The 22,856-nt window shown below is 35.4% G+C and overlaps 1 protein-coding gene across 2 annotated transcripts; it reads left to right on the top strand.

Moving 5' to 3' along the window:
- The first annotated feature begins 24 nt into the window (after window positions 1–24).
- Window positions 25–22,643, top strand: exoc3.L (exocyst complex component 3 L homeolog). Of its 2 annotated transcripts, none has more exons than XM_018267628.2 (13): window positions 25–337; window positions 2,432–2,582; window positions 4,574–4,793; window positions 6,458–7,139; window positions 8,371–8,488; window positions 9,817–9,942; window positions 11,316–11,416; window positions 12,648–12,758; window positions 16,778–16,925; window positions 18,994–19,116; window positions 20,263–20,424; window positions 21,124–21,251; window positions 21,471–22,643. In XM_018267628.2, the coding sequence occupies exons 2-13, from the start codon at window positions 2,439–2,441 to the stop codon at window positions 21,649–21,651; spliced, it is 2,244 nt and encodes a 747-aa protein (XP_018123117.1). In that variant the 5' UTR covers window positions 25–337; window positions 2,432–2,438; the 3' UTR covers window positions 21,652–22,643. The 2 variants fall into 2 exon arrangements, with proteins under 2 accessions (XP_018123117.1, XP_018123116.1); XM_018267627.2 differs by lacking the exon at window positions 25–337 and adding an exon at window positions 402–523.
- Window positions 22,644–22,856: the final 213 nt, after the last annotated feature.

Below are 22,856 nucleotides of genomic sequence, written 5' to 3'. Positions count from 1 at the left end.
AAAAAAACCACAATACCGGATAGCTATTTAAATGTCCCGCAACGCCGTTCAAATATCCATAGCTTCAGCTCCTTTCGGCCAGCGCTCCCAGAATTCCACAAGAGCCTCGCGAGATGAGTCGGTGACGTCACGAAATAGAACGCGGTGACACAAACCAGTACCTGGTTGAGGAAAGACACGTTCTACGTCTTTGCTCTGCACTTCCTAGACGGCTACGTTTTGCGTTACTGCGCTTATCCGCTCTGTAGTGGAATTACATAGTCTCGTCTCGCGAGATCGTGACGAAACTGTAGCGCACTGACCGGCAGTAACTCAGAAACTGGACATTTGTCTTGTGGTATATTTAAATAGCGGTTCGGGTTGCGGTCTGTTTTACTAAAATCGGGACTGTTGGGTGGTATGGGATTGAGGCTTTTTTTTGTCACTGAAGGCAAACCAAATATGTTGTAGCCATTTATCTGCTAGAGGTTTGCGGAAGTCGATATAAATGGTTGCTTTCACATAAAAACAATATGTTTAGGAAGTGCGTAATTCTTTATCTATGCAGTCATGAAGTGTGGTGCATTTTGTAGCATTGTCAGTTATTCATAAGGGGAAAAAAATTAAATTTGTTTTGCTTGAGAGGATGATTGAATACTGTTTCTTATCTAATGGGTGATTGCACTGCTGTCTAAATTTTCATGCACTTTTCACTATAGGTGAAATTATTGGTGTTAGTTTGTTGGAACAACTTTTCCTTTAGGTAAATCTAGTTCACCCTTCATGGTATTATTTTAGTTCTGTTGAGCGCTGCATAATCCGTGATTAAAATAATTTATCCTTAGTGGGTAATTATTGGGTAATTGTATCTCTCTCTATATATTCTTTAAAAATGTGCCATTCTGTTATATGAATATGTTAGGCAGGATTATTTTATGCCAGATTCACCTTAAATTGTCGATCAGACTTTGTTTCGATATGATAGAAATGAGTTGTTCCCCTTATGTCACAGTTTTTAGCCTATAGTCTATGTCCCTTCCACTTTCATTGTTCTTGGGTGTTTGAGCTCCTTGACAGCAGTTTAATGTCAGAGGAAGAACGAAATAATTTTTATGGAAAACTGCTCACACAAGCATAGTATATTCACATTTAATGAGTAATGTATGTTGACTATATATAAATACCGGGTATTTTTTTTAAAATTCTGGTTATATAAACTCATTATATAAGATTATGGTTTTGGTTTGATTAGTGCAAACCTTTAAAGCAACAGTATACACCTAAAAACACCTTTGTTAAAAAAATAAATTTGCTAAAAAACAAACACAATATATAGGACCTATTGAAAAATCATTCTGCCTATACCTTTTACCAATAAATGTTTTTTTTTTTACTGAACCTACTGAACCGCCAACTTTAATAAACTGGACAACTTGTTCATCGTTTTTTTTCTACCTTTAAATAAACAGCCCTCTCTTCTTTCACAAGCTCATTAGCAGATGCTTCTCAATGGACAATTAATTAGTTTTATCAGATCCTCTCTTGCTCTTTGGGATTAGGAAGTGTTAAATTAATAAATATTTATGCGTTTTGTACACAGGCAGAGAAGCAGAACAGCTCCCATTCACTCCTTCATATAACTACACTGAGCCAACGCCATGCCTGTCAGCATATCTACACAAAGTGTATTTTTTTTATTTCCACCAGAGTACAAAACTCAAACATATTTCTTAACTAAAGCAATAGGCAAAAAGTATATTTTGCTAAAGCTCTATTTATTGAGTTTTTGTTGAAAAGGGGAGTATAGTCACAGTATCAGTAGTGTATTGTTACTAGTGATGTTCACGTCGCAAAAACTGTGACCCACACCTGGCCCTAACCTGCCCCTAGGGAACACTCACCCGCCTTAGCTGGTCACTGTGGACAAAGGGCCTGTTGCTGATATCACCAACAGAGAGGGCTTTCCAGAAGGCAGGGGCACAAGGTGGTCTAGTAGTACCAAAATCTGGATCTGTCACCTATCCAAACCCGCACCAGCAACCCAATTTTGTGACCTGAACCCTTCTGACCTTCTGGTAAACCTGCAGGTCTTGTGTATATTGGATATATCCATTACTAATTGTGGCTTTTCTTTAAACTTTGCCTTTCAGTAACATTATTTTAAATGAATGCATACATTCTTAGATTAAGCTCCCATCACCTAGTTCTCTTTAAAAACGTGATCATGTTGGTCTAGATGATACTGAGATAAATTAAGTAAAAAGGGCCTTGATCATTATAGCTTAGAGTCTAAAGAAGAAGGTGGTTCCTATTAGGTGTTTTTACAACTTATTAGTTCAAAGTAAAATGAAGGGAAGTGATTGCTTGTGTTTTATGTCTTTCTCTAATTTGTCTGATAATTATATAAATATAGAATATGTCAGCTGTATTAGTTACATGATTTACTGTTCAGGCTTGTGATGGAGGAGCCAGACAGAGAGGCAGTAGCCACGGCAGTGCAGCGAGTTGCTGGGATGCTGCAGAGACCGGATCAGTTGGATAAGGTAGAACAATACCTCAGAAGAGAGGCTCGAAAAAAAGCATCAGTTGAGGCTCGACTTAAGGTAAGTAGTTTTTGCCAGTCCTGGCAGTCGTTTATATTGTTTTAAACATTAAAGGCTTCCCTGCATTGAACCTGATATGGCTAAATAAATGATTTCAGGTAATGTATGAGGCAGTTCGCCCAAACATAGGAACTTCCACTGGCATATTTATGAGATCATCTTAAAACTTCACAGCCCCACTGATGCATTCATCCATCAAACTGGCCGTCAGGTCTATACATCACTTCACTGCTTTTGCACATCAAAAGAAAAGTGTTTTTTTCACATGACAGATATGTGATATTAGCAGGAAAGATATTTCTAGGCTAGTTTATGTTGAGTAGTTTTTGTTGGGTTTAATAAATTGATGTTCATATTGAATAGATTCTCAAGAACATTAAGCAATAAAATTCTGATGGAATCGCTCCTTACATTTTGGAAAGGTGAAAATGTGGAACAATATAAAAAACATACAGTAGCAAGTAAAATCACTCGCCATCAAATGGGAAAAATGCAAACCCTGTGACATTCGAAGGGTAGTAAAGCCATAACATTTTGCACAATGAAAGCTAATCAGTTTTTTAAATAGTAGCAGAAGCTTCTTTTACATATATAAGAGACTGGTACACATGGTTTCAAACTGAACTTTGCTTGTGTATTAACACAGCATTATAGACTGCATCTGAGTTTAATAAGCCCTCCTTGGGCAAGTTAATCTGATATAAGCTAATGAAAGTTACCCTCACTGTCCTTTGAGGCAGTGAGAGACAAGATTGATCCCCTCTAGCGTGGGCAACTAATCTCTGAATGCTTTACTACCGGCAATAGTGTGAATTGCCGATAGGAGTAACAAACAAGGGAAAGTTGTGCTCACCACTAATGCAATGAGGCTGTGACCAGAAAATACATATAGACAAATACAAGAGTCCTCTGCACTCAACCCATTATCAATATATTTTAGACAGAGACATTTTGTGCATACTGCCACTGAAAAATGCCTTACCCTTTAAACAAAACAGGGATTGTTTGTCCATATATTGCAATATATTTAAGCTGGCCAACTACATCAAAGTCATCCCATATCTGGCCAGTCCTATGCTCAATTTTCATCTGATTCATTAAGAATTGCCGGAAGGAGAACATACTAGCTGCTTCGGCTTCCTGAAGTCTCCTGAAGTTTCCGCTCAAAGCTGAAGCGACTCAAATGTTTTCCCAGAGGTGATTCATATTATTGCCGGTGGAAAAGCATTCAGAGGAGATTAGACGCTCGTGGTACTGGAGCTTAATAGTGGGACAATTAATCTCGACTGTCAGGACCCTTGGAAATTGTTGCAATTTTTAAAGGGATTCTATCATTTTTTGGATTTATGGTTTATTTTTTATTCCTAAATTACACTGTTTACATTCTAAATAAGTAACCAAGACCTAGCAGAGGTGTCGGGTAGCTGCTGTCTATGTAACTGCCCATTAATCTGTTGATAGGCTACTGATGGGCTGCTGGGAAGGGAGGGTGGTAATATCACTCCAACTTGCATTGTAGTAGTAAAGAGTGACGGAAGTTTATCAGAGCACATGACCTGAGGGCACCTGGGAGTCTAGCCCCATGTCATATTTCAAAATTAAATATAAAAAAAAATCTGTTTGCTCTTTTACTCTTTTAAAAATCAGATTGCAATTGCAGGACTATTAAGTAATGCATTTTGAAAACATTTTTTTCCTGTGACTTTAGGTTCCTCAACTCCATGTCACCATGCCACTTGTGTCTTGGCTCTTCTCATGTGAAGTCCAGTGAAGAGCAATGGTGACTTTAAAACCCGGCTAAAAGACCTTGTTTTAGTGCACATATTTGCAGAAAATTGTAGCAAGCGTTTTATCTATAAAATATACAGAAACCAGTATTTGGATGTCAGAAGATACTTGTTTTGCATCTTAATAACAGAAATTTCCTAGAGCAAAACATTCACCAGCAATATCTGTCATGTGTCTTTAAATTCACTATTATTTCTATCTAGGCGGCAATTCAGTCACAGCTTGATGGTGTCAGGACTGGCTTAAATCAACTTCACAATGCACTTAATGACGTGAAAGACATTCAGCAGTCGCTTGGTGATGTCAGCAAGGACTGGAGGCAGAGCATTAATACAATTGAGAGTTTGAAGGATGTGAAGGATGCAGTGGTTCAGCACAGTCAATTAGCAGCTGCAGTAGAGAACCTTAAGAACATTTTCTCAGGTAAACTTGGGGCTTGGTAGAGCTCTTTGTCATGTATGCTTGTTTTACTGCAAACAGTAAGTGGAGCTTACCATTACTATAACAATTACACATACTAGGTTACATTCTATATATGTAGAGTGTGAAAGGAAACTGGTGCACCTAGAGGAAACATGCAGACTCTTGCAGATTGCAGTTGAACCTAGGACGCCAAAACCTCAGAGCATCAGTACTAACCATTTTGCAACCTTGCTGCGTGTATGTGTCATGCAATAGTACTACAGTTGCAAAAATACCTTAAAGGGATACTGTCATGGGAATTTTTTTTTTCCAAAACGCATCAGTTAATAGTGCTGCCCCAGCAGAATTCTGCACTGAAATGCATTTCACAAAAGAGCAAACAGATTTTTTTATATTCAATTTTAAAATCTGACATGGGGCTAGACATTATTAAAATTTCCCAGCTGCCCCCAGTCATGTGACTTGTGCCTGCACTTTAGGAGAGAAATGATTTCTGGCAGGCTGCTGTTTTTCCTTCTCAATGTAACTGAATGTGTCTCAGTGGGACATGGGTTTTTACTATTGAGTGCTGTTCTTAGATCTGCCAGGCAGCTGTTATCTTGTGTGAGGGAGCTGCTATCTGGTTACCTTCCCATTGTTCTTTTGTTTGGCTGCTGGGGGGAAAAAGGGAGGGATGATATCACTCTAACTTGCAGTACAGCAGTAAAGAGTGATTGAAGTTTATCAGAGCACAAGTCACATGACTTGGGGCAGCTGGGAAATTGACAATATGTCTAGCTCCATGTCAGATTTCAAAATCGAATATAAAAAAATCTGTTTGCTCTTTTGAGAAATGGATTTCAGTGCAGAATTTTGCTGGAGCAGCACTATTAACTGATTCATTTTGAAAAAAAAAAACATTTTTTCCCATGACAGTATCCCTTTAAGACACCTGCATAAATAAATGTAGACATTCTGAAAAATGAATGCTTTGTGCACACAGGCTATGCATTTAGGACTTACTATCTAATCAAGGAAATCATTATTGAGATACAACCTTGCCTTTTATTAAATCCAAATACAGATATCAACTAACTAGGTTCTATATTTTACAAACAAATATATTTTTATGTATGGAACTAAATGAAAGCTTATACCATAAACCTTTATTTAAACATGCAAATGGATAGACGATACATGCATTCTGTATTATGAAACAAAAATGTTGATGCCTTAAAGAAGTTCTTCATCCAGTAAGGAAAAACATAATTCTAAGCCATTTTTGAATATACATTAATGAAACATTTGCAGTTATTTTAAATGTATTTGTAGGTATGCCTGGCTATTTGCATTCTCTTCACTCCAAGTCAGACCTCCGTCCTGGCTTCTGTTATACCAGACCCATAAAGCAGAAAGGGATAAATAAACAATGGTTTTCATTACAATTTACAAATAACATTAAAACCTTGTAAATTTTTGAATGAATGTAATTCATTCATTTTTAAATAATGTTATTGTAAAGTTGGTTTGAATTTGAAGACCCTGAAATAAATATGCACCTGTGTATTTTATTGCAGTGTATAGAGGTGTGCTATATTTAGATGTATAATATATGTAGTATTCACTACATATACACACATACATAAATGTTAATTATATGAGTGGTTGCCTTTTGATTTTCTTAGTGCCAGAGATTGTACGAGAAACCCAAGATCTAATTGAGCAAGGGGAACTTCTGCAAGCACATCGCAAACTGATGGACCTAGAGTGCTCTCGAGATGACCTAATGTATGAGCAATACCGTATGGACAGCAAAAATACTCACGATATGAACCTAATCCAGAACTACTTTGGGAAAGTGCATCCACTGTCTGAAGAGTTGGCTAAACAGTTGTGGATGGTCATACAGAGGTCCATAGTCACTGTTCGAAGGGATCCCACTTTGCTTGTCTCGGTTGTCCGTATCATCGAAAGGGAGGAGAAAGTTGATCGCCGTATGATGGATAGGAAAAAGCAAACTGGTTTCATCCCTCCTGGTAGACCCAAAAAATGGAAGGTTAAAATGTTTGATGTTCTTGAAAAAACGGTAATAACTAGGATTGAAGGTAGTCAAGCAGATACAAGGGAGTCAGATAAAATGTGGCTGGTGCGCCATTTGGAAATCATTCGGAGATACAAGGTAGAAGATCTCATAATAGTAAAAAATCTCATGGTGCAATGCTTTCCCCCAAGTTACAGCATATTCAACAGGGTTTTGGATTTATACCACCAAGCATTGTCTTCCCGAATCCAGGAGTTGGCATCAGAAGAGCTAGAAGCAAATGAGATTGTTAGTCTTCTTACCTGGGTGTTAAACACCTACCAAAGGTAAAATATTCACAATATTTTTATATTACCAAACCAATGGCTTATTTATATTTTCAAAAGAATGTTTACATTAAAAATGTTGTTTTGTGAAAAACATGTTTTCCCAGGACAGTATCCCTTTAAAGATTCTTCTATTTTGGTATCTTCCAGGAGTAGAAGTAGTCTTGTTTTGTGGTTGACCTTAAGGTAACATGTAGAATGTAGATAATGGTATACTTTGACAATCTGATTTAAAATTTTTTAGATTTAGCTTCTTGTTCTGCAGCTTTCTGGTTGCAAGGGTCCAAATATACAGTATATAACCGTTATATATACAGTATATAACCGTTTCCAAATTTTATATAACCGTTTTAAATCTTAAATAATGACAACAGGCCAATCTAAAATATTAACTTTTTAACACTAGAAAGTAATGTTTTTCAAAACGCATTAGTTAATAGTGCTGCTCCAGCAGAATTCTGCATTGAAATATGTTTTTCAAAAGAGTGAACTGATTTTTTTAATATTTAATTTTGAAATCTGACATGGGCTAGACATATTGCCAGTTTCCCTGCTGCCCCCAGTCACGTGACTCGTTCGCTGATAAACTTCAATAACTCTTTACTGCTGCACTGCAAGTTGAAATGTTATCACCCCCAGCAGCCCATCGGCAGAACAATGAGAAGGTAACCAGATAACAGCTGCCTGGTAGATATAAGACCAAAACTCAGTTGTAAAAATCAATATCCCACTGTCCTTTAGTTACATTGAGTAAGTGAAATAGCCTGTCAGAAAGCTGTTCCATAGTGCAGCACTGGCTTTTTCTGAAAGCACATGACCAGGCAAAATGACCTGTGATGGCTGCTTACACACCAATATTACAACTAAAAAATATATACTTTTTGCTTCAGGAATTAAATTTTACATGGTAGAGTGAATTGTTTGCAGTGTATCAGTGTAATTTAGAAATAAGTAGGTATTTTACCCATGAACTTATAACACTTCTTTATGTCAAAAAGCAGAAGCTACAAGTATATCCTCTCCAAATACCAGACCAGCTTAGAAGCAGCGAAAGTCAGGTTGCTGTTTGTTCGGTGAACTCTTAAGATGGTTTTGAAAATTAGTTTTTTTCCCTTTTGCTTCATTTAATAACTCTATGATCTTTACTTTAAAGCACGGAAATATTACTCTCAATCAAAGCATACTCTTCTTTACACATTGATTATGGTTACTGTTGTCTTTAACCACATAGTGTAGAGATGATGGGGAACCCAGAGCTGATTCCAGAAGTAAATGTGAAGTCATTGAAGCCACTTCTTTCTCAGGACATAGTGGACCAGTTGCTCCACAAATACATGGCAACTCTCAGAGTAAGGAGATTGTGTCTACTTTTTATTGTCTAAAGCCTTTAAACATTTTTCTAAAAAGACATCCTATCAACAGTGCAGAATAGTTATCAAAAGTATATAGCATTTAGCACTAATTTGATCTGTATTTTTAATTTATGGTGGGGCTTATTTAAATATTTTGCACACACTTAATTGTCTGACCTCAATCCTGGGCTGGCTTGTCCTACACTTGTTTTCATCTGATTTATTAAGAATTCTACTACTTCAGTATGCATTTTACATAGGGATTACATTTTACCTGCATCTTTCTTGCTTTCAAGCAAACACTCCCAAGTGTTTTTATTCTATATATAGTTTTATTCCCTGATGTACAGAAGAATTGCATAGTTATTTTAGTTTAAAAAAGACGATACCTTTCACTGAGCCATGCTAAAGTCCATTATAATAATCCGTTGGTGTGCATGGATGTTCAGTAGCCCTGTAAGGAGGGATAGAAAATTGAAATTTTAATGAACCATGCATGTACCAGATTCAGAGCATCTGCAATTCAAACTTGACTGATAGCTATCTAACCAGATATCAACATACGCTATTTCTATCTGACTGACATAAATATTGACTAGATACCAACCAGGCAGACCATGAACTATAACGGCAGGATAGATCTGAATAATTATGACTTATAATGTGCTGATTTTTATGCAAGTTCTAAAACTAGATAATGAGAACCTAGTTAAACAAATGAATCAAAAACTTTATACTTGATTATTTATTTATTGAGAAAAATGATCCAAAGCTACATACTTCTGTGTGGCTAAAGTATATGAACCGCTAGGATTCTCATTTCATTTGAATGGGTAATGTAAAGTCGAGTGATAATCAGGGGTGATTGTTGAAGGTCATGCCTTCTTTGAACAACAGAAATTTATCTTATGAAAATTTACCTTCAGAATGCATACTTAACCAACACATAATTCATATCCTAATAAGTGACCTGAAAAAGAATCTTGCCAAACTGGCATATGCATCTGTAAATATTGCCCTTATTCATCTTTTACCTTGAGCCACCATTTTGTGTGCTACCTCTTAACCTTACAGGAAATAATGCCGTTCTAACTAACTGGAAGTAAAAAGAGAAAGTATGTGTGCACATAAATTCATTTTATATAACTTTATTACATACAACAGCATGTCAGAGCTAGGCTAGGCATTATATTTGCATATATGCTCACCATATGTCTGAATCAGCCGGTCATTTACACTTACTATTACTTTTTCTGCTATTGCTGACCGTTTTGTATTTTGTGCATTGTGTGTGAGATTTAACTTTGGTATGTATTTAAATGCAGTCTAACATCATTGCCTGGTTGAGAAAAGCACTTGAGACTGACAAAAAGGATTGGGACAAGAATACTGAGCCTGAAGCTGACCAAGATGGGTACTTCCAGACTACATTGCCAGCCATTGTTTTCCAGGTAATAAACCACTATTTTGTTGAGCATGTTTTTTTGGCACTGTATTATTTGATCGAAGAAATGAAAACATGACTTTTTTATTGCACAGTTAGAAACATGTACGATAAAACTAGAAATGAAGCAACAATCCAGTAAGCAAAAGCCTTTTGTGTCTGCCAATACTTTTTTAGCTCATTAATTCCAAGAAAAAGTTCTCGGCATGAATGCTTTTAAATAATCCTTAATTTGAAAAAAGATATTTAAAACACCATGCATTTCCTGGCCTAACTTTTTACAGTTGTGACATGATTGGTAAATTAAATGTTAGAATAATATGAGATACAAACGTCACAGTCAGCTAGAAATGAAGCGCTTGTCTACAGAAGATTGAATAGGCAAAATCTGCCATGAAATTACCCAAATAACTATTAAAGTTTGTTCTCATTATCTCTGTGAGTGTAATATTCCATTCAATATTTTTATCTTTGCTTTATAGCAGAAAAAAGGACCAACATCATATTAATACTGCTGGTTTGGGAATGAGATGTTGGACAGGCAGGTGTCGGGATACTTTTGGCCATATCGTGTATACTGTATTCTTATGCAATTCTGAATAGAAAAAAATTGTGATGGCAGAATTAACAATTTTAAGCTTGCCATCTTGATAATAATAATTCTAAGAATTCAAACTCATGTTGAGAAGGGACAGTCAGGTTGGCAAAACAGTCAGGTTTAGGAAATTCAAGTAACAATTACTTACAAAAACAGAACTATCAGTGAAAAACACCCATACATAACTTTTAATGTACTTTTATTATATTTTGAAAATAAAATTTTTAGTGTCGGAATCACTTTAAAGGAGACATATTGTGTGAAAAACGAGAATGTGCCAGTACATTATACTCGTTTAAATATATACTGAAGGAAAGTGTGTAAAAAAAAAAAAAAAAAATCTTGTTTTTTTTTGTTTGATTTATTAAAAACTTCGGCAAAAGACCCTACTAGTCCTGCCCATCTTTTCCACTTCCCGCCGCCTACTTTACCACGCTGTGCAGGGAAGATGGTGGCAATCAACATACTGCACTGTAGGATAAGAATCGATCAACAGCTAGGCTGATCTAATAAGGAATCTTGTCTTTGCTTGAGTGACTGCAAGGCTGTGAATGGCTATTCCCCCTCCTACTGTGCTTCTGGTGGGGACATGCATACCCCTCATTTGAAACATGGACAGGGACCTTAGCAGATCTATAGTGAGTGCCAATAAAGGGCCATTTTTGAAGATATTAATATAAATGTCAATATGTTACCTGATTTGACAATTATTGATAAATCCAGTGCTGTTATGTTGTGTCTTCCTTCCTTTCTATATTTATTGTATTTTATTTATTTTCCAGATGTTTGAGCAGAATTTGCAGGTTGCTGCACAGATTAGTGATGATTTAAAAAAAAAAGTCCTTCATTTGTGCCTCCAACAGATGAATACTTTTCTAAACAGGTATATCAGGACATCGTTTCACACAGTGAACCAAGCTGTTTTGTATTGAATTTGGACGCTGTGAATGGTTTTCAATAAATGTTCTATAAAACTGAATACAAAACAATATTGAATATGTTGCATGTTATACAACCGTGAAAAAGTAACAGAATAAATCATCAATGTATCTACAAGAATTATTATACAGTATTAAAGCAGTGGATCCTTTTTAATCTAGAATCACACATTTTCTGGGTCAAAAAATGTTGTGCCACTGGAGTGGCTGCTTTGTCCAAAAGCAATGCAGAGTATGTAGAAAGTCCATGATTAGCCATTTAATCCCTGAGTGGGCGAATTGTTTTTCCAATGTAATAACGTTAATAACAGTCTGGTTAAGCCTAACACCACTGTGTGTTTTGCAGCTTATTTTGGTAACGGTGTACAGGGTCAGTTTTAACAAGCCAGTCCTGAAAATTCAGGGGGCTAACCCCCTGTAAAAATTGATCCATCAGATTATCAATTTGTTTGATAAATTAATCAGATCCATTGTAACAAAGCCCAGAGCATAATTAAGAAAGAACAAGAAGAAAGTGAATCTGTATTGTTTTGGTTATTGCAGTGTGAGTATGTGATGTCCAGTAACATAGGGCCAATGAGGGTCATGAAGTCCTAAAGATTTATATGGCAACAAATCTATTGTTCAGGGTTTCTCCAAGACCCCAATTAATGCAGTGTCATTTTTGTGCAGTAGTCCAAACTGTTTAAAAGAAGACGCAAATTTAATTTGAAATCAATTCTTGTATCTTGTCTCAACTAATCAGGAGCCCCTGGAACTTATGGAACGTTTTTATGAACATACACTTTAGACCAATATAGCACTAACATCAGTGTTTCGTTAATTCCGTATTAATAAAACTGAACAGTGTTTACAAAATGCAAAATTTTACCTTTTTGTGTAAACTATGTATGTAAAATCTGGGGTGCACCTATATATAAAAAAACGTGCACTGAAATGTATAAAAAAAACACATCAGTGAAAATAACAGAAACAAAAAGTAGTGCTTAGAAAATTACTACAATTTAGAAAAGTATGCTGGTTTCTAGCATCAGCATATGTTTGGCTATGAGCATCTAAAACATGAACATTTTTTTCTGTTTTAATTTTTGTTTCAATGCTTATATTTAAACTGAGCAATATAGTGTGCATGCAATCCTATGACTTTATGCGAATATTAATATTTATTTTGCTTAGGTACGCAGAGGAAGCCCAGCTCTACAAAGATGAACATCTAAGGAATCGACAGCTTCCTGCTTGTTATGTCCAGTATATGATTGCTATAATCAACAACTGCCAAACTTTTAAGTAAGGATTTTATGTTGCCACATTTAGGACTGAGAGTCTAGTACAGGTATGGCATCTGTTATTTGGAAACCCATTATTAAAAAAATCCATTATTTTCTATTTATCACTCTTTGTAGTGGATGTTAACCAAGTTAGCATAAATATATTTTGACAAAAAAATACTCATTTTTGGTGTTTGTAGACTTAAGACATAATGCTGCACATTAAATACAGGGCTTTTTGCCTAGAAAACTCCAGTTCTCGAACATTCTGAATAACAGATCCTATACTTTGTACTTGATTTATTTAGCTGCATTAAATTATAATTTTAATGTAATCCTTATATATTATTTTATCAATCTGTGCTATCTATGTAATAATGTATGTGAGCTAAAGAATATACCTTTACTTTGTGGGAGAGACCATTTAAGTATGAAGATGTAATAATGCAGGTAAGGGATCCATTTTCCAGAAAGCCTGTTATCAAGACATATTAGAATTATGGCATGTTCCAAATGGAAGACATCTTATTATAACAGTGCAGATGGCGCAATCAACATACACTATAGCGTCAGTATATGCACCGAATATAAAACAATCAGCATACTATCGGGCCTTTTTTAAGGCATTAGATAAACAGAAGGAAGGAAACATTCTTATAGGGGAGATTTCAATGTGCCATTAAGTCAGGAATTAGACACTCAAGCTCAAACTTATGTGACCCCGGGACAAGAAACCATTACACACGCGACAAATTTACTTACACACGCGACAAATTTAAAACGGTTATTAAAACTACATTCCCTTTATGATGTATGGAGAGAACAACATGCGATGGAAAAAGATTTTACATATTACTCTTATCCTCATACAAAATATTCAAGAATAGATTATATACTGACGGATATATATTTACTTCAACAAATCTCAGAAACAGGAATTGGGCTCAGAACATGGTCTGACCATGCTCCAGTAAGGGCAACAATAAAGAATGAAGCACCAAAAATAAATAGGGCAAAGCGGTGATTAACGAATCCCTCCTTCGCAACAATAAAATAGTTCAACAATGTAAACAGACCCTACAAGAATACTTTAAAACTAACGGCAATGTAGAAGTGACATCAGGAACGTTATGGTGTGCCCACAAACCGGTCATATGAGGACAATTGATAAAACAGGCCGCACAATTAAAGAAGCAGAGAGAACATAGAATAAAAAACTTAATGGAGCAACTCCAAAGCTTGGAGAGCAGTAACAAACTACAACCGCAAAAAAATAAAGCTAAACAAATAAGCGAAATAAAAAATCAAATTCATGAAATAGAATTAATAAAGCTGGAGTACTGTCGTCAAAGACTAAAGCTATCCAGATTACACTAAAAGTAATAAAATATCCAAGCAATTAGCTAATCTGTTAAAACAAAGACAAGATAAAAAGATTATATAAAATGTACGAGATCAAGAAGGCAAAAAGAAGACAAATCCAAAGGCAATCGCAGATGTCTTTGCATCGTACTATGCATCTCTATACAATCTAAAGGTGGACTCCCACACTCCTCAACACACAACCCAGAGTATTAAGAACTTCTTAGCTAAAGCAAAACTACCAGAAATTACAGAAACTCAATTACACTCTTTAAACCAACCGATAACAGAATTAGAAGTGTGTACAGTAATTAACACAGCCCCAAAGTGGAAAGCACCGGGACCGGATGGGCTGACCTCACTATACTATAAGCACTTCAAAGATATATTGACCCCCCCAACTAACAACACTCTTCAATGCAATAAGTATGCAAGGAGTGCCCCCAGCAGAAATGTTGAAGACAATAATAGTCACCATACCAAAACCGGTAAAAACTCAAGATCAATGTACGAACTACAGACCAATATCATTGTTAAATTGCAATATTAAATTATATGCGAAAATACTGGCTAATAGATTACAGAGTATATTACCAACCATTATACACCAAGACCAAGCAGGTTTTGTAAAAGGGAGACAAGGAACGGATAACACTAGAAAAATGTTGGCAATTATAGAAAAGGCCACAAGGCAAAACACACCTACAATTCTCCTAGCTCTAGACGCCAAAAAGGCGTTCGATAGGGTACATTGGATATACATGGAGGAAGTACTGCAAGCATATGGCATGAAAGGAACAATACTTCAAGCAATACAAGCCTTATACACTAAACCATCAGCCAAAGTAACAAATATGGGCTTCCTATCAGAGCCAATTGCCATCTCTAATGGAACGAGACAGGGATGCCCTCTCTCCCCAATAATCTTCAATTTGATCTTAGAACCATTGGCAAAAATAATAAGAGACTCAGAAAAAATAATAGGACTCTTGATAGGACAATTAGAAGCTAAAATGGCACTCTTTGCAGACGATGTAATTCTATCGCTGACAAATCCGAGCCAATCTTTGGGAGAAATCTTTAAAACACTTCAGGAATATAGCCAAGTATTATATTATAAGCTAAATATCAACAAAACACAAGCATTGCCACTTAAAATGTCAGCAATCCTTGTAGCGCAACTAAAACAGAAATATCCCAGTGGAGACAGCACAAAATTACTTACTTGGGAATAGAGCTGGGAGATACAATAGGGACAACATATAGCAGCAACTACCCCCAAATTCTTTATAAAATACAAAAACAACTAGAAAGATGGAATCCTTTACGTATTTCATGGATGGGACGAGTGGCAACGATAAAAATGATGGCTCTACCACAATTAATATACCTCTTTAGAAATATACTAATTACAATACCTAAAATGCTACTACACCGAATTCAAACAATGTTGGATAAGTTTATGTGGGGGGTGGGGAACCGAGGATTAAGCGCAAATACATACAACTCCATATGAAAGAAGGAGGTTTTGGAGCACCTAACATAGAAAACTATTATAAAGCCGCAGTACGGGAACAAATGGCAATGTGGAACTTGCCTCCCGCACAAAAACAATGGATATATATAGAGCAGGAAGCTATCCATCCTCTTACACTTCGACAAATTATGTGGGTCAGTAAAACCGAAAATCCCTCAACAATGACAAAAATATACCATACTACGGAAACAGCATTAAAAATTTGGAATACTATTAAAGGAGAAGGAAAGCTACGGAGCCATTTTATTGCCAATATATTAGCTGCAATAGTGCAAGCTAGAATGCTATATTTATTCTGTAGAACGTTTTACCATACCTGAGTAAAAAGCTCTAGAAACTCTCTGTTTGTTTAGGATAGGAGCTGCAGTATTAATGTGGTGTGACATCATTTCCTGCCTGAGTCTCTTCCTGCTCTGGGTTCAGATTACAGTAGAGAAGGGAGGGGTGGGGGGAGAGGAGCAAACTGAGCATGCTCTTGCCCAGGGCAATGAGGTTTAAGCTGAAGGCAGGAAGTCTGATACAGAAGCCCATGTGTACACAATAGAAGGAAAGAAATGCAGTGTTTCTTTTGACAGGGGACTCAGAGCAGCATTACTTTGAGGGGTTACTGGTGTATTTATATAGACTTTTCTAATAAGGCTTACTTAGTTTTAACCTTTCCTTCTCCTTTAAGAAGCAGAAACAAATACATGTATATCCAGCGAATCAATCTCCTATAAATATATTAGAAGCTACAATTCCAGGGTTAATAATAAAAAATTGGAAGCTGAATGAACTGCAAACAATTGGACAGTTATTTCAGGAAAATAAATTAAAGACACATAAAACCTCACCCACTTTGTATTTATTCCTATGGATTTTTTAGAAGTAGTATTTATCAAATGGTGAACTTTAACCCATTAAATTTCTGCCCCTAAGTCTATTTTTACCCGCAATGTGTAGTTTAGCTAGGTGGCCATCTGGTATTAATTAAATAATATGTTATTATAATATAAAATTCAATATAAAATCTGCCACACGTGTGAGAATTTTACATTTTATTACAGTACTTTACAAAAGTTTTAAATAAAAAGTAACAATTTCCATGCAAAGTAATATGCTGTCATTAGTATAAGTTTAGAATAACTTTTGTTTCCTAGGGAATCTATTGTTAGCTTGAAAAGGAAATATTTAAGAAATGAAGATGATATAATGGGGTTTGGTTCCTCTCCTATGGACACAACGTTGGACAGTATTGCCAATGATGGATGTAGTAGCCTCTTAGATGAAGTCTTCATGGATCTAGAGGTAAGTAAATTCTTTTTTTATGATAATATTAAAGGAACAACCGCTTTGAAAGAAATTCTAAAGTTACATGACAAATCATAACATAGCATGCAATGTTATGAACCTTCTTGTAGACCACGTCATGGTTTTAACGCCATTGTTGGATAAATAAACACATAAACACTGTCGCTTTAAGAAAGGGTTGGATGTTCTATTGTTATAGCTTTGTTATCTCTGTGTAAACTGCATTTCATGTGTTCTCCCTTCCTTTACTTACATAGATATTAGCCCCCTGCACGGTTACACACAAGCTGATCCAGGATTTTGTTCAGGAATGTTTTATAGATTAGACAGTGGTTGTGCTTAGTTAATCCCACCTATTTTGATCCATTTTATTACTTTTACTTTTTCTGGTTTAAATTACTTAAAAGAAATTTTACATGGTAAAAAAATAATTCTAAGCATTTCTCTATATATTAGTTACATATTTTCAATGGTTTTAGTTATTTGTATATGTTTTTATTAAAAATTGGTTTTAAAACAGTATCTCTGGCTGTTTACATTTTATCCACTCCTGGCTTTGAATCCTGAAAAAGATTTGCAAGTCAACTGATAAATTAAAAGAACTGGAAAAAAACTGTTACATTGATCTAAAACCCAGAGCATAAAAAGGGATAAGTACAGGGATGGGAGTCATTATCCAGAAACCCTTTATCAAGAAAGCTCAGAATTATGGGGAAGCCATAACTCCCATTTTTTTTAGTACCCAACTAAGGTACAATATAATTAATCCTTAGTGAAGGAAAAACAAACCTATTGTGTTCATTTCATGTTTAAATTATATTTTAGTAGACTTAGAGGGTATTTTATCAAAGGTTGAGTTTTAGAGGTCTGTGAGGTTTTTTTTATACATTGAATAAACTCAAAACTCAAATGGTTTCTGTTATTTAAAAACTTGGGATGGGAAAAACTCAAATCCGTGAATTCGGGGTGAAAAACTCAAACATCATGAAGGCTACAAACCTCTTCCTATGGTTCAAGGGACCTCTGCCATTGACTTTTACATGACCCCGATAGGTTTTAGCTGGAGTATTCTCAGATTCTAGCTATTTCCAGCTTCAGGATATAATAAATTTCGAAAAAAAATAAAAAAAAAATTTTTAATCTGAAAATGAAGATTTTGACTGAAAAATACCCTTGAAAACTCATTAACCACCTTAAAGTATGAGATCCAAATTATGGAAAATCCCTTATCCCAAAAACTCCCAGGCCCCGAGCATTCTGTATAACCAGTCCCATACCTGTACTACTTTCTCAAGCAATTAAAATTTACAAATAACTTTAAAACCACCAAAATGGGTAATGAAAGTGTATTGGAAAGTTAGTTAGTTAATTACACTTTCTGTCATTATGCAAAAAAGCAGTTTTTGGGTGAGGTGTTCCTTTTAATTTCCAAATCGCTGCCTAGTTGCTAGTGTTAAACTAAAGTTGAAGAAAGTATAAATTACAATCAAAAGAATCAGAATCAGGCTGTATAGTTTTTGGTTTCTTGATTAACCTGAAATAATTTTAATTTGCGGTCTTTACATAGGCTGAATAGGAGAGATAATAATTTAAAAACCATACAAAATAGATGATGAAGAACAGTGGTATGTAGTTTTTCTGATGAAGAACTGTTTTTCTCTCTGAAGCAGCTCTATGCTGGGTGGGGGGAGGACAACTTTGTAAATTATTTTATTATTTTACATTAATTGCTACATAAAGCCCTGCTGAGAGCATAGACTGAAAAAAGTTTTTGGTGACCTACCCAATTCAAGTGAACTTCCCATATAAGCAGCTAGACTGTGTTAGCTAGAGTTTTTTTTCTATTTGGACTCATAGATGTAAGGAGTAGCGGGTATACCCAACTGAGGAGGAAAGGTTTGGCTCTGGGATAATTATTTACTAATAAGAAAATCTTTTTGTGTAATTTCCAGAAATCTATTGTAATGTTGGGAAAATGCAGATGGCTTGTTGTTTTCAATATATTGCTTACGTCTTATACTTACCACTTATATCTATTGCTAATGCACTTCATTGCCTTTCTCAGCAACATCTTAATGACCTGATGACAAGAAAATGGCTGGGAGGATCAAACACAGTCGATACAATTTGTGTTACCATAGAAGACTATTTTAATGACTTTGCAAAAATTAAAACACATTACAACCAGGTACAAATGCTTCATCTTTAATTAGCCATTGTAATAATTTTTAGAATTGCTCTGAGTAGGTTCTTCTTAGCTGTTTGATAATTAAGATTTCTGTTGAATTTGCAACCACAAAAACAGAAAAATATAACTATAAAAGTTTCATCATTCCTCCAATGATTATAAAATAAAAATTATTATTATTTATTATAAAATAAAAATTAGAAACACACCAATTTAAGCTGGAAGAAGGTGGCTAAAAATTCAAAAAACATAAAAAAGATAAAATGAGGGCCAATTGAAAACTTGCTTAAAATTAGGCATTCTATAAAATACTAAAAGTTAACTTAAAGGTGAATCACCCCTATAAGGAGAAGTTTGTTTGTTTGAGAAGTTTGTTTTGTCCCTTAAAGGGATACTGTCATGGGGAAAAAATTTTTTTCAAAATGAATCAGTTAATAGTGCTGCTCCAGCAGAATTCTGCACTGAAATCCATTTCTCGAAAGAGCTAACTGATTTCTTTATATTCAATTTTGAAATCTGACATGGGGCTAGACATATTGTCAATTTCCCAGCTGTCCCACGTTATGTGACTTGTGCTCTGATAAACTTCAATCACTCTTTACTGCTGTACTGCAAGTTGGAGTGATATCACCCCCTTCCCTTTCCCCCCCAGCCGCCAAACAAAAGAACAATGGGAAGGTAACCAGATAACAGCTCCCTAACAGCTGCCTGGTAGATCTAAGAACAACACTCAATAGTAAAAACCCATGTCCCACTGAGACACATTCAGTTACATTGAGAAGGAAAAACAGCAGCCTGCCAGAAAGCATTTCTCTCCTAAAGTGTAGGCACAAGTCACATGACCAGAGGCACCTGGGAAATTGACAAAATGTCTAGCCCCATGTCAGATCTCAAAATTGAATATAAAAAAATCTGTTTGTTCTTTTGAGAAATGGATTTCAGTGCAGAATTCTGCTGGAGCAGCACTATTAACTGATTCATTTTGAAAAAATTTTTTTTTTCCCATGACAGTATCCCTTTAATCATCGCCCTGTACATATACTGTTCCCCTTGTGTTAACAGTATAAGGCCATTTTTGTCTAGATCTTAAGTTGCTAAGCCAATAAATTGTATATTATATATATCCACTGTGTTTCTGATTACCAGGAAATGACTATAAAAGCTCACAGGAAGGTAGTGACTGAGTATATTAAAGCAATTATGCAGAAGCGCATCTCCTTCCGGAATGCAGAGGAGCGCAAGGAGGGAGCAGAGAAAATGATAAAGGAAGCAGAACAGTTTAAATTCCTGTTTAAACGCCTTACTTCTGTGAGTATGTTTTGAGCTATTTAGTATATGTGTGAAATCTATTATCCGGATGCATGATATCCACAAAGCTCTAACATTTCCATGTACAATTCTTCATATATTACAGACTTACTCTTTTTTTAGTTTAGCTAAAGGTGTCCAGTGGCAGGCTGCGGCTAAATTCGCTTAGGTGCCTATATAGAAGTTACATCTCTGCTTATATATGAAGTATTGTAGTCCGCAGTGGCAAATACTGACAGACAGAGAGGAAGTTAAAAAAACTTAACCTTTATACTATTTAAACTATTTTCAGTACTCTTAAGAAACTATATCTGTAGGAATTCTGGATATCCGGTCCCATACAAGCAACAGCAGCATAGTTCACTGTATATCATTTTCTTAACCTCCTTTCTGTGTCTTAGTACTGTACTGATAATGATGCTACTTATAGAAGCAGGACTATTTTTCCTGTGTAGGTAAATGAGGGTTCATGCCTAGGGTGCCCATTGGGTCGCTACATTAAAAAAATAAAATCACCATACTGCTGTCAGACTAAGACGGTCATGATGCTGAGGCGGAACATGTACTACTGTGCATGTACTAATTTGCGAACAATGAGTAGGGCTGAGTGCCAAAATGTAATGCTTAAGACATAATTTGTAATTGATGGAAAATGCTATTTCAGTTTTTTGCTACTTTAACTCATCCTCCTCATTCTAGGGCTTCATTGAGGACACTGATGGACTATGTAACACAATTATAGATATTGCAGAGGTTTTAAAGCTGACAGACCCTTCATTGCTTTACCTTGAGGTCTCAACTTTGGTCGGTCGTTACCCGGATCTCAGGTAGTACTCTTTCTCTTTAAATGGTTTTCTTTTACACAAAGCAAGAATCTGTGACTTTAACCCACAACCCTTGTATCTAACATCATCAAGGTATCATTATCAAGGGCCACATTTTTTACTCATTTTTCGTTGCTCGTTAATTGTGCTGCTGTGGAAAAATTATTTCTGTAACACTGACGTAACAGAGTTTTTGTAATATTAATTTATTTTTCTTTATAGAGATGATCACATTGCAGCTCTTCTTGCTGTGAGAGGGGATGCTAGCAGAGAGATGAAGCAAACTATCATAGAAACTGTGGAACAAAGTCAGAGGCAACAAAGTGCAGGCTACACACCAATATTTAAAGACATCATTGTTCCAACTGTTCCATCTCTAAGCGTGCCAAAATTACTCAAGTAGTGCTGAGTATTGCAGAACTGCAATTAATGCATTAATCGCTATGTAAGATCACTTTTCTTCTATCATACTACATCTATGATAGTTACTTATAGGTTGAGATATGAAAAATTGGACTTGTCTGTACAGCTGAAAAGGCCTTGTATTTCTTGTTTCAGGAGGTTCATAAAACTGCAGTTTTTTTGTACATATTCATTTTATGCCTTTTTTGAAATGCAGTGTGAGTTTAGCATTTATGTAGTGGATGCTAGGAAAGAGTTGAAGGGTACTGTAAAAAGTAAACACTTGATACTGTTGCCAAAACACCATTTTCCTTTTTGTATCCTAGTATTGTTGTACATGGATAAAAAGTGGTGGTGTGGTGGTGAAGTATGAAATATTTGATTTGTAGTGTAATTTACTTGATTGAATGTTTTACCATTAGGGTACAAAATATATACACATTATTCTTACAAATAAATTGGGTATTTTTCACTCACTGAAAACTAGATTTATACACCTCTTGAGATACATCTTAAAGTAATCATTTCAGGCTTTTTGTTTTTCTCCATTTCAGACACTTAAAACTGTTTTATTAAAATCAAAATATAACCTATACTGTAAGAGGGTTGTGAGAAATGTTGAACAGGAGCCCAGATAGCTTCTGAACAGGCTGAATGAAACAGTGCTAATCGGAGAAGATAGCATTTCTGCTGAGAGCATTTTATATGATGACTTCACAACTTTCATGGCAATGGTAGAAAATAGTTTGCTATTAATCTAGTTTATGTGCATTTCATTGAAATGGTTAATACTTGTATGCATTTTTCAGGCTGTAATTTTTAACCCTCTGACTGCTGACAGCCAGTGACAAGTGGTGATGTGAAAACCCTTTGCAATCAGCTTAAGCAAAAACTGGAGCACAATGTTCTTCTTGTAACCTTGTGCAATTACTTATTTGTGTACCCTCTATTCTTGTCATCTGAAGTAAGAAGTAAACATTTAGTCTTCCACGACACATTTGTGCCTTGTTTTTTATATATAATATATGATTGTGTCATAAATTATGATTCTCACAAAGATGTAAAATAAAAAAACAAGAATGCACAGCGTTTTTGAGATATATATATATATATATATCTATATATATATATATATATATATAGATATAGATATATATATATAGATATATATATAGATATAGATATATATATATAGATATATAGATA

Source organism: Xenopus laevis, chromosome 6L (genome assembly GCF_017654675.1).
Source record: "Xenopus laevis strain J_2021 chromosome 6L, Xenopus_laevis_v10.1, whole genome shotgun sequence".
Classification (NCBI taxonomy): Eukaryota; Metazoa; Chordata; class Amphibia; order Anura; family Pipidae; genus Xenopus; species Xenopus laevis.
The sequence above is the reverse complement of the archived record's forward strand: the minus strand, read 5'-3'. Positions and strand labels throughout refer to the sequence as shown.